Raw genomic sequence first — 15,434 nt, 5'->3', positions numbered from 1 at the left:
AAATAACACTTGATCTGCAAAAATGACCATTTGAGAAATTAGCCCTTGAAACGAGTAAGTTCCCATATATAACAAAAATCCTTTGAAATGGTTAAATACCCAATCTTAAACAAATAACACTTGAAATGCAAAAACGTCCATTTGAGAAATTATCCCTTGAAATGAGTAAATGCCCATATATAACAAAAATTCTTTGAAATGCTTAAATATTCAATCTCTAACAAATAGCACTTGAAATGCAAAAACGTCCATTTGAGAAATTATAATTCTTTGAAATGCTTAAATATCCAATCTCTAACAAATAGCACTTGAAATGCATAAGTGACCATTTGAGAAATTAACTAATGAAATGAGTAAATGAATATGAGACAATGATTGACGAAACACAAAGACAAGAAGGAATACTTAAGTTAGATCACGTCTGGTTGGACTAGATAAGTTAGGATACATCAGTTTGGGAAAGTAAGATTAAGTTAGGTAAGACAAGTTAGGTTAGGATAGGATAGGTAAAGTTAGGTAAGATAGGGAAGGTAAGGTAAGTTATGTTAAGCAGAATAAGTTAGGTAAGTTAAGTTAGGATAGGTAAAGTTAGGTTAAGTTAGGGAAGGTAAGGTAAGTTATGTTAGGTAAAGTTAGGTTATGAAAGGCAAGTTAAGTTAGGATAGGTAAAGTTAGGTTAAGTTAGGGAAGGTAAGGTAAGTTATGTTAGGATAGGTAAAGTTAGGTAAGATAGGGAAGGTAAGGTAAGTTATGTTAGGATAGGTAAAGTTAGGTTATGAAAGGCAAGTTAAGTTAGGATAGGTAAAGTTAGGTTAAGTTAGGGAAGGTAAGGTAAGTTATGTTAGGATAGGTAAAGTTAGGTAAGATAGGGAAGGTAAGGTAAGGTATGTTAGGATAGGTAAAGCTAGGTTTAGGAACGTTACGTTAACTAAGTAACATTGGGTGGAGAGGATAGGTTACGTAGGTTTGAACAGTGTAGTTCAGAGAACAGTTTTAGGGTAAAGCAACTAAGAAAATATGTTTTAACAGAAATGCAGGTTTGGTATGAAAAGCTGAACTAGTTACATTTTGGAGAGAAAATTTTATGACTGAAGATGTCTTAAAGAATAACATGATGGAAGAAGGAGAGTTTCTTTGATGAATGAAGGTGTCTTAGAGAACAACTTTGGAGAACGAAGATGAATTAGAGATCGCTTTGATGACTCTGAGAATAACTCTGGTCAACGAATATGGATTGGAAAGTTTCTCTAATGAACGAAGGTGAGTTAAGATTAACTTTTATGATTTAGAGAACATCTTTGGTAGCTGTGAGAAAGACTTTGTTGTCTTAGAGAATAACTTTCAGGACTTAGAGAATGTCTTTGATGAATGGAAGTGAGTTAGAGAATAACATATCATGACTGAGAATAACTTTTGATAACTCTTAGAACAACTTTGATGTCTTAGAGAATAACTTTAGATGTCTCTGAGAATGTCTTTGGATAACTCTGAGATTAACTTTGATGTCTTTGAAACAACTTTGACGTCTCTTGGAATAACTTTTGTGGACATGAGAATATCTTTGGATAACTCTGAGATTAACTTTGATAGCTCTGGGAATAACTTTTATGATTTTGAGAACATCTTTGATGTCTTGGAGAACAACATTGATGTTTAGAGAACAACTTTGATGACCAAGATTAACTTTAGATGTCTCTGAGAATAACTTTATAACATAGAAATTAACTTTAGATGTCTCTGAAAATAACTTTGATGACTCTGAGAACAAGTTTGATAGCTCTGAGAATAACTTTAGATGTCTCTGAAAATAACTTTGATGAAAGAAGATGTCTTAGATTAACTTTTGATGACTTTGAAAACAAGTTTGATGAACAAAGATGTTTTGAAAGTTTCTCTGACGAACGAAGGTGACTCTGAGAATAACTTTTATGTCTTAGAGAAGAACATTGATGGTTTAGAGAGAATATCTTTGATGAAAAATGATGTCTTAGATTAACTTTGATGACTCTGTGAATAAGTTTGATGACTTTGAGAACAAGTTTGATAGCTCTGAGAATGACTTTTATGCCTCTGAGAATAACTTTGATGAATAAAGATGTTTTGGAAAGTTTCTCTGAAGAACGAAGGTGACTCTGAGAATAACTTTTGTTAGCTCTTTGAATAACTTTGATGAACGAGAGTGAGTTAGAGATTACCTTTGTTAACTCTGAGATCAACTTTGATGAACAAAAGAGAGTTAGAGATTACATTTGATAACTCTAAGATTAACTTTAGATGTCTCTGAGACAAACTTTTATAACATAGAAATTAACTTTAATGACCAAAAGTGAGTTAGAGAATACCTTTTGATGACTCCGAGAATAATTTTGATAGCTCTGAGAATGACTTTTGTTGTCTTGGAATAACTTTTGATTGTTCTGAGAATAACTTTTGTTGTCTTGGAATAACTTTTGATTGTGCTGAGAATAACTTTGAGGGCTTAGAGAATGTCTTTGATGAATGGAAGAGTCCCATTGAAGTCTTAAGGAAGTCTTTGATGTCTCGAAGGATGTCTTAGAGTGTAACTTTGGTGTCTTTGAGTAAGTCCTTGATGTATTGAAGAGTGTCTTTGATTTCTCGAAGAGTAACTTTGGTGTAACGGAGAGCACCTTTGACTATTTTTCTTACTTAGCGACATATAATTTTAGTTACGAAAGTGTTGGAAAAAGTTACATTTGACTATTTTAGTGCTCCACAAAGTATAAATGTCAGTTAAGAACGACGATGATAGATATCTTTGACTATATTTTCTTACTTGACGATGGATAAAGTTAGTTAAGCAAAAAGACAAAACATGATGAACATGGCTTTTTCTGTTGATTGATGGATAATTTTAGTTATGAAATGACAATGAAACATGAAGAACACGGTTATTTCTGATGACTGGGGAATAAGTTTAGTTAAGAACAGTGCTGGAAAGATTCCTTTGACAATTTTTCTTACTTAGCGACATATAATTTTAGTTACGAAAGTGTTGAAAAAGTTTCCTTTGACAATTTTTAGCTAAGAGAAAGGTTGTTTTAGTTAAGAACAGTGTTGAACGAGGCTATTTCTGACTATTTTTAGTTGACTGGATAATAAGTTTAGTTGAGAAATGACAAGGAAACATGATGAAGTAACTATTTTTAGTTGACTGATGAATACTTTAGTTAAGGAAAAAGACAAAACATGATGAACATGGCTTTTTCTGTTGATTGATAGATAATTTTAGTTATGAAATGACAATGAAACATGAAGAACAAGGTTATTTCTGATGAATGGGGAATATGTTTAGTTGTGAACAGTGCTGGAAAGATTCCTTTGACAATTTTTTAGTTGACTGGATAATAAGTTTAGTTGAGAAATGACGAAAGTGACTATGTTTTAGTTGATTGGCGAAAGATTTTTAGTTAAGAAGTTACAAGAAAGGTTTGTCTTTGTAAATTTGGAACTGAATAAAGTGTAGATTTGTTTAAGAACATGGCTGGTAGAACTATTAAGTTGACTATGAGAATTACTTTGACATAGTTTTGCAAATAAAAACTGGGTGACTAAAATTGTTGAGGAAACTGTAATGCAGTATAATATTATTTGACAAAGAACTAGTTAGTGAATGGAAGAAAGAAATTGGTTAAAAGAAACAAAGAACATAAAAAATTGAGGTTAAGTAGGGGAATGAACACAGTGAACATACGGTGAACACAGAAAACATGTAAGAAAAAGTTGATGAATACAGTGAACATGCTGGGAATATGAACTTACAGAGAACATGAAAACATGATAAGGAGAATAGGGAATACAAAGAATGAACAATGGACTTGTGAAGAACATGGAGAATATGACAAAGAATGTAGAAAACATGTAAGTGAAGGTGAAAAACGAAGTGATCTTGTGAGGAACATGAACTTGTAGAGGAACATGAATATTGACAAAGAACACAAAATATGGAAGTTAGCATGAATATTGAGTATAAAAGTTGTAAAGAGAACATGTGATGAACATGAAAACATAGAAAATATGACTAGACTTTGTAGAGAACATAATGAGACTAAGAGAAAGATTACAGAAAAAATGGAGATACTTGTGAAAATATGAACTGAATGGGACTGTGAACATTTGTAGAACATGGAGTGAACACGGATGAGAATACGAAGAACACAGTGAATATAGAGAAAATATGCAAATACAGGGGGACAAGAGCTGGAGCTCTGTAACTGACTTGATCTTATTTACTACGTCTGAAATATGACTGTTTAAAATTTCAGGGGGATTGGACTGCTAGTAGCGAAAATGTGGTCTCTGCCAAATTTGGGTCTTTAATTGGACTCTGATTAATTTCGATCATGAACTGGACTCTGAATATTTTGGCACAAAGTAGACTCTGGCGAATTTTGCTAGAAAACTGGACTCTGATGAATTTCGATCAAGAACTGGACTCTGTCAAATTTTCACAGATTACAGGACACTGATGAAATTTGCTCTCAAAGTAGACTCTGGCGAATTTCTGTTGATAATTGGACTCTGATGAAATATGAGCTAAGTACTGTCTCTGACTAATTTTGCTGACAAAGTGGACTCTGTTCATTTTTAGGTATAAAATGGTCTCTGATGAAATATGAGCTAAATACTGTCTCTGACGAATATTGCTCTCAAAGTAGACTCTGGCGAATTTGAGCATAAACTGGACTCTGATGAAATATGAGCTAAATACTGTCTCTGACTAATTTGCTCACAAAGTGGACTCTGTTCATTTTTAGGTATAAAATGGTCTCTGATGAAATATGAGCTAAAACTGTCTCTGATGAATATTGCTCTCAAAGTAGACTCTGGCGAATTTTCGGTATAAACTGGACTCTGATGAAATATGAGCTTAAAACTGGGCTCTGTTCAATTTGGTCTTTACAGATGAAATAGCCGTAAATGGATATAAAACTAAATGTTATGGATAAGTTGCCTGTTTTCCTTAACAAAACATCTAAGACAATATTCTCTGAAAATGGTCCTTTTACAAATTCGGTCATAAACATATAAATAAACTTCTATGATTATTTGAAACTCTGAAAATAGTTGTAAGGAAATAGGAGGAGGAGAGAGAGAGGAGGGACGGTAGAGATATTATGGAGATAAGATATGATAAGAGCCGACTGGCTGGCCGGGCGTAAAGTAAATAAAGGTGACGCGAGAGATTGCGAGGTAAGGGGGGAGGGAGGGGGGTGTGATGTACGAAACCCTGAAAACCATGACTTACACAGGTGATTTTCTAAATTTATATGAATAACTAAGGCTTACATAGACGATTTTGTAAGTTGAAAACATGTAAAATATGTCCGTAGAGTTCTCCTGGAAGCCCTAAAGAGCTACATACGTTACTTGAATTTGTCCCATAAGGCCTTAACAAACTTCTATGTCTCGGAAATTATTTTTCTCATAAGAAATCCATACTTCTAAAATCTGTGACACAAAATTTACCTGAAAACCCTGGCTCACACAGACGATATTTGACCTGAAAACCATGGCTCCACACAGACGATATTCTAAATTTACCTGAAAACCCTGACATGCTACACACGATATTTCTAAATTCGCCTGAAAACCCTGACATGCTACACACGATATTTCCCAGAAACAAAATATCGTCTGTGGCATGTCATCCCTACTACTATTCTCATATTGTACAGCAATCTGCAATTACGGGTGAGAAGGTATGGCTAAGAAATTTCCATTCTCACACAAATCTGGGATATAAAAACAAGGATCTAAGATACGAGGACAAGGAACTGGGATATGAGGATGGAGTAAATGAATAGTGCGCAAGTACTTGTACTATCGGGGATTGAGCACCGACCCTGCAATAAGAGCGGCCGTCGCTATACCGACCAAAGTGAATGGACATTGGACAGAGTTAAAGCTATATTACTCTGGTCGTTTATTAAGCTTAGTTAGCCTATGTGGCAGGTCGCCTTGGTAGCCTATGTGGCAGGTCGCCTTGGTAGCCTATGTGGCAGGTCGACTTGGTAGCATATGTGGCAGGTCGCCTTGGTAGCCTATGTGGCAGGTCGCCTTGGTAGCCTATGTGGCAGGTCGACTTGGTAGTCTATGTGATGGGTCGACTTGGTAGCCTATGTGGCAGGTCGCCTTGGTAGCCTATGTGGCAGGTCGCCTTTTTAGCCTATGTGATGGGTCGCCTTGGTAGCCTATGTGATGGGTCGCCTTGGTAGCCTATGTGATGGGTCGCCTTGGTAGCCTATGTGGCAGGTCGCCTTGGTAGCCTATGTGGCAGGTCGCCTTGGTAGCCTGTGTGGCAGGTCGCCTTGGTAGCCTGTGTGGCAGGTCGCCTTGGTAGCCTGTGTGGCAGGTCGCCTTGGTAGCCTATGTGGCAGGTCGCCTTGGTAGCCTATGTGGCAGGTCGCCTTGGTAGCCTGTGTGGCAGGTCGCCTTGGTAGCCTGTGTGGCAGGTCGCCTTGGTAGCCTGTGTGGCAGGTCGCCTTGGTAGCCTATGTGATGGGTCGCCTTGGTAGCCTATGTGGCAGGTCGCCTTTTTAGCCTATGTGATGGGTCGCCTTGGTAGCCTGTGTGGCAGGTCGCCTTGGTAGCCTATGTGGCAGGTCGCCTTGGTAGCCTATGTGGCAGGTCGCCTTGGTAGCCTATGTGGCAGGTCGCCTTGGTAGCCTATGTGGCAGGTCGCCTTGGTAGCCTATGTGGCAGGTCGCCTTGGTAGCCTATGTGATGGGTCGCCTTGGTAGCCTATGTGATGGGTCGCCTTGGTAGCCTATGTGGCAGGTCGCCTTGGTAGCCTATGTGATGGGTCGCCTTGGTAGCCTATGTGGCAGGTCGCCTTGGTAGCCTATGTGATGGGTCGCCTTGGTAGCCTATGTGATGGGTCGCCTTGGTAGCCTATGTGATGGGTCGCCTTGGTAGCCTATGTGATGGGTCGCCTTGGTAGCCTATGTGGCAGGTCGCCTTGGTAGCCTATGTGATGGGTCGCCTTGGTAGCCTATGTGATGGGTCGCCTTGGTAGCCTATGTGATGGGTCGCCTTGGTAGCCTATGTGGCAGGTCGCCTTGGTAGCCAATGTGATGGGTCGCCTTGGTAGCCTATGTGATGGGTCGCCTTGGTAGCCAATGTGATGGGTCGCCTTGGTAGCCTATGTGATGGGTCGCCTGGCGAGTGGTACGGCGTCAGAGTGTCAGAGGTAGACTCTATACACAGCTTGAATATTGATGTGACAGAGCCCAATAGGCTCTGGAAGACCAGTCGAGTAAAGGAGAGGCTGGACCCAAGAGCCGTAACTCATCCCCTCCCTACCCAAATACAACCAGAAAAGGACAATTCTCTCCCCTCCCCATCTGGCGTAAATCTCATCCTTATCCAAGGGTTCCCACGGGTCTTCAGGTGGGCACCAGGCCCTCAGTATTTCACCCGTGGAGCGCACACCTCGCCGGGCCGGGCCGGGCCGGGCCCATCCACAATATTGGCTAAGACCGCTCTCTATCGTCTTCACGGTCCCTGCCTCTTCCTATTTATCTCAGCGTGCCCCCCTATTCACTCCCACTTTGCCCGACCAGTAACTTTTCTCCTGCTCTTTGCGTGTATTTTCTCTTTAAATGTCGTCTATCATTCTTTAAGCCCTCCAAGTCATGATTTTTTGTTCACACAGACGTACAAGTGTAGACGACTGGCAGCTTCCACTTCCTATTGCTCGTGTTACGTCTTACTCTACTAGTTTATCATGGACCACCACCACCCAGTATCGGGGGGTCTAACCAGACCACCCAGTATCGGGGGGTCTAACCAGACCACCCAGTATCGGGGGGTCTAACCAGACCACCCAGTATCGGGGGGTCTAACCAGACCACCCAGTATCGGGGGGTCTAACCAGACCACCCAGTATCGGGGGGTCTAACCAGACCACCCAGTATCGGGGGGTCTAACCAGACCACCCAGTATCGGGGGGTCTAACCAGACCACCCAGTATCGGGGGGTCTAACCAGACCACCCAGTATCGGGGGGTCTAACCAGACCACCCAGTATCGGGGGGTCTAACCAGACCACCCAGTATCGGGGGGTCTAACCAGACCACCCAGTATCGGGGGGTCTAACCAGACCACCCAGTATCGGGGGGTCTAACCAGACCACCCAGTATCGGGGGGTCTAACCAGACCACCCAGTATCGGGGGGTCTAACCAGACCACCCAGTATCGGGGGGTCTAACCAGACCACCCAGTATCGGGGGGTCTAACCAGACCACCCAGTATCGGGGGGTCTAACCAGACCACCCCATTAACTGTTGGGTGAATGGGGGAACGAAGGGACGAACAGTTGAAGGCTGAAACCCAGTCAACCTGACCAAAGGGGGAACCCAGACGAAAATGCCTGCGGAGGGGAGTGTGCTACCTCTTCACCACCAGACTTAGCTGCACCTCTTCCTCCTCCTCTTTCTTCACCTCCTCTTCCCCATTCTCTTCCTTCACCTCTCCTCCTCCTCCTCTTCCCTCTCTCCGCGCTACCTGAGAGAAGGAGAGCGCCATTAATCAGAGGACCGTGGAGCAGATGGACGCAATATGACCACGGCGGCTGCCGCCCAGGGCTGTGGCGAATGAGGGGAGAGGGGAGGGGAGGACCCGCAGTTGTGAGGGAAGAGGGGAGGGGAGGACCCGCAGTTGTGAGGGAAGAGGGGAGGGGAGGACCCGCAGTTGTGAGGGAAGAGGGGAGGAGAGGACCCGCAGTTGTGAGGGAAGAGGGGAGGGGAGGACCCGCAGTTATGAGGGAAGAGGGGAGGGGAGGACCCGCAGTTATGAGGGAAGAGGGGAGGGGAGGACCCGCAGTTATGAGGGAAGAGGGGAGGGGAGGACCCGCAGTTATGAGGGAAGAGGGGAGGGGAGGACCCGCAGTTATGAGGGGAGAGGGAAGGAGAGGACCCGCAGTTATGAGGGAAGAGGGGAGGGGAGGACCCGCAGTTATGAGGGGAGAGGGGAGGGGAGGACCCGCAGTTATGAGGGAAGAGGGGAGGGGAGGACCCGCAGTTATGATGGAAGAGGGGAGGAGAGGACCCGCAGTTATGATGGAAGAGGGGAGGGGAGGACCCGCAGTTATGAGGGAAGAGGGGAGGAGAGGACCCGCAGTTATGAGGGAAGAGGGGAGGGGAGGACCCGCAGTTATGAGGGGAGAGGGGAGGGGAGGACCCGCAGTTATGAGGGAAGAGGGGAGGGGAGGACCCGCAGTTATGAGGGGAGAGGGGAGGGGAGGACCCGCAGTTATGAGGGGAGAGGGGAGGGGAGGACCCGCAGTTATGAGGGGAGAGGGGAGGGGAGGACCCGCAGTTATGAGGGGAGAGGGAAGGAGAGGACCCGCAGTTATGAGGGAAGAGGGGAGGGGAGGACCCGCAGTTATGAGGGAAGAGGGGAGGGGAGGACCCGCAGTTATGAGGGGAGAGGGGAGGGGAGGACCCGCAGTTATGAGGGGAGAGGGAAGGAGAGGACCCGCAGTTATGAGGGAAGAGGGGAGGGGAGGACCCGCAGTTATGAGGGGAGAGGGGAGGGGAGGACCCGCAGTTATGAGGGAAGAGGGGAGGGGAGGACCCGCAGTTATGATGGAAGAGGGGAGGAGAGGACCCGCAGTTATGATGGAAGAGGGGAGGGGAGGACCCGCAGTTATGAGGGGAGAGGGAAGGAGAGGACCCGCAGTTATGAGGGAAGAGGGGAGGGGAGGACCCGCAGTTGTGAGGGAAGAGGGGAGGGGAGGACCCGCAGTTGTGAGGGAAGAGGGGAGGGGAGGACCCGCAGTTGTGAGGGAAGAGGGGAGGGGAGGACCCGCAGTTATGAGGGAAGAGGGGAGGGGAGGACCCGCAGTTATGAGGGAAGAGGGGAGGAGAGGACCCGCAGTTATGATGGAAGAGGGGAGGGGAGGACCCGCAGTTATGATGGAAGAGGGGAGGGGAGGACCCGCAGTTATGAGGGGAGAGGGAAGGAGAGGACCCGCAGTTATGAGGGAAGAGGGGAGGGGAGGACCCGCAGTTGTGAGGGAAGAGGGGAGGGGAGGACCCGCAGTTGTGAGGGAAGAGGGGAGGGGAGGACCCGCAGTTGTGAGGGAAGAGGGGAGGGGAGGACCCGCAGTTATGAGGGAAGAGGGGAGGGGAGGACCCGCAGTTGTGAGGGAAGAGGGGAGGGGAGGACCCGCAGTTGTGAGGGAAGAGGGGAGGGGAGGACCCGCAGTTGTGAGGGAAGAGGGGAGGGGAGGACCCGCAGTTATGAGGGAAGAGGGGAGGGGAGGACCCGCAGTTGTGAGGGAAGAGGGGAGGGGAGGACCCGCAGTTGTGAGGGAAGAGGGGAGGGGAGGACCCGCAGTTGTGAGGGAAGAGGGGAGGGGAGGACCCGCAGTTATGAGGGAAGAGGGGAGGGGAGGACCCGCAGTTGTGAGGGAAGAGGGGAGGGGAGGACCCGCAGTTATGAGGGAAGAGGGGAGGAGAGGACCCGCAGTTATGAGGGAAGAGGGGAGGAGAGGACCCGCAGTTATGAGGGAAGAGGGGAGGAGAGGACCCGCAGTTATGAGGGAAGAGGGGAGGAGAGGACCCGCAGTTATGAGGGAAGAGGGGAGGAGAGGACCCGCAGTTATGAGGGAAGAGGGGAGGGGAGGACCCGCAGTTGTGAGGGAAGAGGGGAGGGGAGGACCCGCAGTTATGAGGGGAGAGGGGAGGAGAGGACCCGCAGTTATGATAGGAGAGGGAAGCAGACGCAGAACCACGACCCTAGACTGAGATATCAAAATACAAACGCAAGGAAGATTAGTAAGAGGAGCGACTCCAGGTGCAGCACACGGGCCAGGACACACGGTAATACTGAGATACACGGGAAGACGCTAGTCGCAGTCTTCCTTTATCGTTAGTGTCTGCTACATATACACGGGGGGAAAGGATGTCACAGCCCCGCTCCTGTGCCAGGTAAGTTCACTACAGGCTCACCATAGCCCGTGCTACTTGGAACATGTTCCCAGTAGTTGAATCTATAACAACAACAACAGGGAAAGGACGGTATTGTCAGGGGAAAGCGCCATTACGACTATAAAGCACTGGGAAGCGGTCAGGATAAGGATTTGGGATGGGACGGCGGAAAGAATGGTTCCAAAGCATTTGGACGGTTGGGGGTTGAACGTCGACCTACGCGAAGCGAGACCGTCGCTCTACCGTCCACCGCAAGTGATTGGGCACCGTACACGGGAGGAAACGGAACAGCTTTCCGTATGATTCGTCGAAGTTCAGAATTGAGAGGAAGGGCCGCTGGTCAGTGGCTTGGCTTTGGTTACGTCAAGCAGGTTTAACTTAAAATTGGTTAGGCAAGGTTGGGAATGATGTCGCTGACCTCTCGCTGTGGCTGTGATGCATACGTCAGGCTGCGAGCAGCCGCGTCTAACAGCTTGATTGACCAGACCACCAACCAGGAGGCCTGATCAGAGACCGGGCCGCAGGGACATTGATCCCCAGACCCCTCACGGTAAGGTGACCTTAAGGTAATAGTGTCATGTGGCCCAGTTTAAAGGTTAGTGTATCCTCATAAGTTTATACTCTTATGGTTGTATCCATAATGGATACCTGATCAACCAGGCTGTGACATACGTCAGGCTGCGAGCAGCCGCGTCCAACAGCCTGGTTGATCAGTCCAGCAACCAGGAGGCCTGATCGACGACCGGGCCGCGGGGACACTAAGCCCCGGAAGCACCTCAAGGTAAGGTAACCTCCATATTTACCCCAGACATAGGGAGCTGGTCGGTCGAGCGGACAGCACGCTGGACTGTGATCCAGTGATCCCGGGTTCGATCCCGGACGCCGGCGAGAAACAATGGGAAGTTTCTTTCACCCTATTCCCCTGTTACCTAGCAGTAAATAGGTACCTGGGTGTTAAAGCAGCTGTCACGGGCTGCTTCCTGGGGGTGGAGGCCTGGTCGAGGACCGGGCCGCGGGGACACTAAAGCCCCGAAATCATCTCAAGATAACCTCAAGATAGACATGACAATGAGGACGAGTTACGGAGCAACCTGTCCTCTCACTTAGCATAGTTTACGGATATCAACAACCAGCTTAAAATGCGACGTATTTGTACAACGTACAACACCATAATAGTGACGTTGTCCATGTATCGGCCTCGATAGGTTAGGTGGGCCGTTTGCGTGCGTACGGTACTGGTTGGGCTCTGCGACCTAGGTTACGCCAGGGAGGCCTAGGTCAGTGAGACACACCGAAGTAGGGGTTGTGATACCTGGTTGACGGGGTTCTGAGAGTTCTTCTACTCCCCAAGCCCGGCCTGACTTGTGAGAGTTTGGTCCACCAGGCTGTTGCTTGGATGCAACAGGATGCTTGGAGCGTAGGATGACTTGGTAAAACACACCTGCAGCCACACTACCACACCTGCAGCCACACTACCACACCTGCAACTACACTACCACACCTGCAGCCACACTACCACACCTGCAGCCACACTACCACACCTGCAGCTACACTACCACACCTGCAACTACACTACCACACCTGCAGCCACACTACCACACCTGCAGCTACACTACCACACCTGCAGCCACACTACCACACCTGCAGCCACACTACCACACCTGCAGCTACACTACCACACCTGCAGCCACACTACCACACCTGCAACTACACCACCAGGACGCTACAATATGCATATTGAGCCGGGAATGTTTGCATCTCTTCCCTACATAGTAACCCCCCTCTCCCTCTCTCTTTGTCCTGGCCTCTCTACATACCTGTTATTTCAATACTGTTGTCTTCCAGTCTCTTCACCTAACCTTTCCTGGAGGCCTGTCTTCATGTTCTAACCATTATTTGAGTGTCCAGGCCCCCATGAACCCCCTTCACAGCTCGAGTTAACATCATATGGTAGTGTGAGACTCGCCCCCTTCACTTCTCTTACCCCCCCCCTGCTCGCGACCCCTTCTATCTCCTCAACATGTTCATGAAATATTAACACACACGGACCCTAGGTGCCAGGGAGGCCAGGTTCTACTGAACAATCTACAGTTCGTTTCCTTGTTCTCTCTCTCTCTGTACTCCTTTCCCTTTCCCCTTTCCCTTTCCCCTTTCCCTTTCCCCTTCCCCTTCCCTCTTCCCTCTTCCCCTCTCTCTCTTCCCCTCTCTCTCTCTCTCTCTCTCTCTCTCTCTCTCTCTCTCTCTCTCGGGAAAAAAGAGGGAGAGAATTAAAGAGAGAGCGAGTCTACACTACACACCTATCATTCTCCCTTACCCAGGACAAAGCATTATAGAGCCTTACACGTTTCAAATGATAAAAAATACTGTAATTATACAATGATCTTCGACAACATTCCAGGCATGTTTTAAAGTGGACTGTAAAAGTTTTATTTTTGGGGGGATATCTTACTTTCTGGCCTCATGATTTCTACGTCAGATAGTAGTTATTATTATTATTATTATTATTATTATTATTATGGTGTGTGTGTTTATGTGTGAGAGAGCAGCGCAGGTGAGTCACAATCAACTGGACCTGAGTTCGATTCTCGGGAAGGGCACGTCTCCTTACAGTAGCAGTAAATAGTTACTTCACTGGTCTGCTACTAGCAACCGAGCCCCGCTGGCTAGCAACCGAGCCCCGCTGGCTAGCAACCGAGCCCCGCTGGCTAGCAACCGAGCCCCGCTGGCTAGCAACCGAGCCCCGCTGGCTAGCCACCGAGCCCCGCTGGCTAGCCACCGAGCCCCGCTGGCTAGCCACCGAGCCCCGCTGGCTAGCCACCGAGCCCCGCTGGCTAGCCACCGAGCCCCGCTGGCTAGCCACCGAGCCCCGCTGGCTAGCCACCGAGCCCCGCTGGCTAGCAACCGAGCCCCGCTGGCTAGCAACCGAGCCCCGCTGGCTAGCAACCGAGCCCCGCTGGCTAGCAACCGAGCCCCGCTGGCTAGCAACCGAGCCCCGCTGGCTAGCAACCGAGCCCCGCTGGCTAGCAACCGAGCCCCGCTGGCTAGCAACCGAGCCCCGCTGGCTAGCAACCGAGCCCCGCTGGCTAGCAACCGAGCCCCGCTGGCTAGCAACCGAGCCTCGCTGGCTAGCAACCGGGCCTCACTGATCTCTGCGGGGATGCATCTGACGCTCTACATATGGCGGGTAATTCCGCCAGCCGTCCTCGACGCCCTACCAGCTGACGGCCACAGCTCCCGGATCACAATTAAACATGAATTGTGTGAAAGAGTCATCCGACAGGGACGGTGCATGTTTGTGGAGGCGGCAGTCATGATCGCAGGGCGGGGAAGTGTGCCACGGGTGTGCCAAGATAGCAGGGAAACTTTACGGGTGTGCCAAGATAGCAGGGAAACTTTACGGGTGTGCCAAGATAGCAGGGAAACTTTACGGGTGTGCCAAGATAGCAGGGAAACTTTACGAATGAGCCGAAATGGCGGGAAAAACTTCACAGATGAGCCGGAATGGCGGGAAAAACTTCACGGATGAGCCGGAATGGCGGGAAAAACTTCACGGATGAGCCGAAATGGCGGGAAAAACTTCACAGATGAGCCGGAATGGCTTGTCGAGAGTGAAGTGAACTTCCTTAGTCATAGAACATCACCAGTGCCACACCCTCCCAAATGGCACCAGTGCCACACCCTCCCAAATGGCACCAGTGCCACACCCTCCCACATAACACCAGAGTGCCACACCCTCCCATACCACACACTAACCATTACAATATACACCAAACTGTCAGAATAAACAGAGGCACAAAACGCCACCACCCGCGACAGGAAGACTGCCAGCCTCTACCACGACAATTAAGAGAATCGCAAAAAAAAAAACCTACCAAACAAAGAAATTATCCCAACACAAAAACACTGTCCGTCTCACAAGACAATGACCGTCTCCCAGACCCGCATAATTAAGGGGAAGCTCAAGTCTAGACGCTAATCCTCACCTAATTCAGCTGTATGAATTACGGGTTATTCATGCCCGTGCCACCTCTTGGGTCGCTTAATCTTTATCAAACATCAACAACAAGTAACGTCACAGTAGCAATAAGGAAAGGAGGATATTAACCCTCTAATGAATACTTCAGGGGAGGGTAGAATTAAATTGTTGTTGTTGTTGTTAAAGATTCGCTACCTGGAATGTCAAATTCCACGTAGCACGGGCTATGGTGAGCCCGTAGGAAGAATTAAATTATATTGCACAATGGATTAGCACCTACGTATGGGTGGTGGAAGGTTGAGTCCAAACCCATACTGGTGGTGGCTTCAATGTGTGGCTTCCATACTGGTGCTGCATATTCTAGAATTGGCCACTCGAAGGCTATATATAGTCATAAGGAGTCGATCGTAATTAAAAGTAATAAAGTCATTTACAATTAAAGTGTCACCTCTGGAGAAATGTACACATACACACGTGTGTGTGTGTGTGTGTGTGTGTGTGCGT

The 15,434-nt window shown here is 47.6% G+C and overlaps 2 protein-coding genes across 17 annotated transcripts in view; one reads left to right on the top strand and one right to left on the bottom strand.

Annotated features, from left to right (window-relative positions):
• tty (tweety) overlaps window positions 1-15,434 on the bottom strand; it is a 158,644-nt gene that overhangs the window by 51,430 nt on the left and 91,780 nt on the right. The window lies entirely within an intron of this gene.
• LOC138353215 (prophage side tail fiber protein homolog StfR-like) lies at window positions 10,929-14,480 on the top strand. Its single transcript, XM_069306096.1, has 2 exons — window positions 10,929-10,954; window positions 13,601-14,480. The coding sequence occupies exons 1-2, from the start codon at window positions 10,929-10,931 to the stop codon at window positions 14,478-14,480; spliced, it is 906 nt and encodes a 301-aa protein (XP_069162197.1).

This window comes from Procambarus clarkii, chromosome 56 (assembly GCF_040958095.1).
Source record: "Procambarus clarkii isolate CNS0578487 chromosome 56, FALCON_Pclarkii_2.0, whole genome shotgun sequence".
Taxonomy (NCBI): domain Eukaryota; kingdom Metazoa; phylum Arthropoda; class Malacostraca; order Decapoda; family Cambaridae; genus Procambarus; species Procambarus clarkii.
The sequence above is the reverse complement of the archived record's forward strand: the minus strand, read 5'-3'. Positions and strand labels throughout refer to the sequence as shown.

Coding starts and splice junctions, on each gene's coding strand:
- LOC138353215 (XM_069306096.1), top strand. CDS start 10,929: ATGTCACAGCCCCGCTCCTGTGCCAG. Junction 10,955..13,600: donor CAGCCCCGCTCCTGTGCCAG/GTAAGTTCACTA, acceptor GTCTGCTACTAG/CAACCGAGCCCCGCTGGCTA.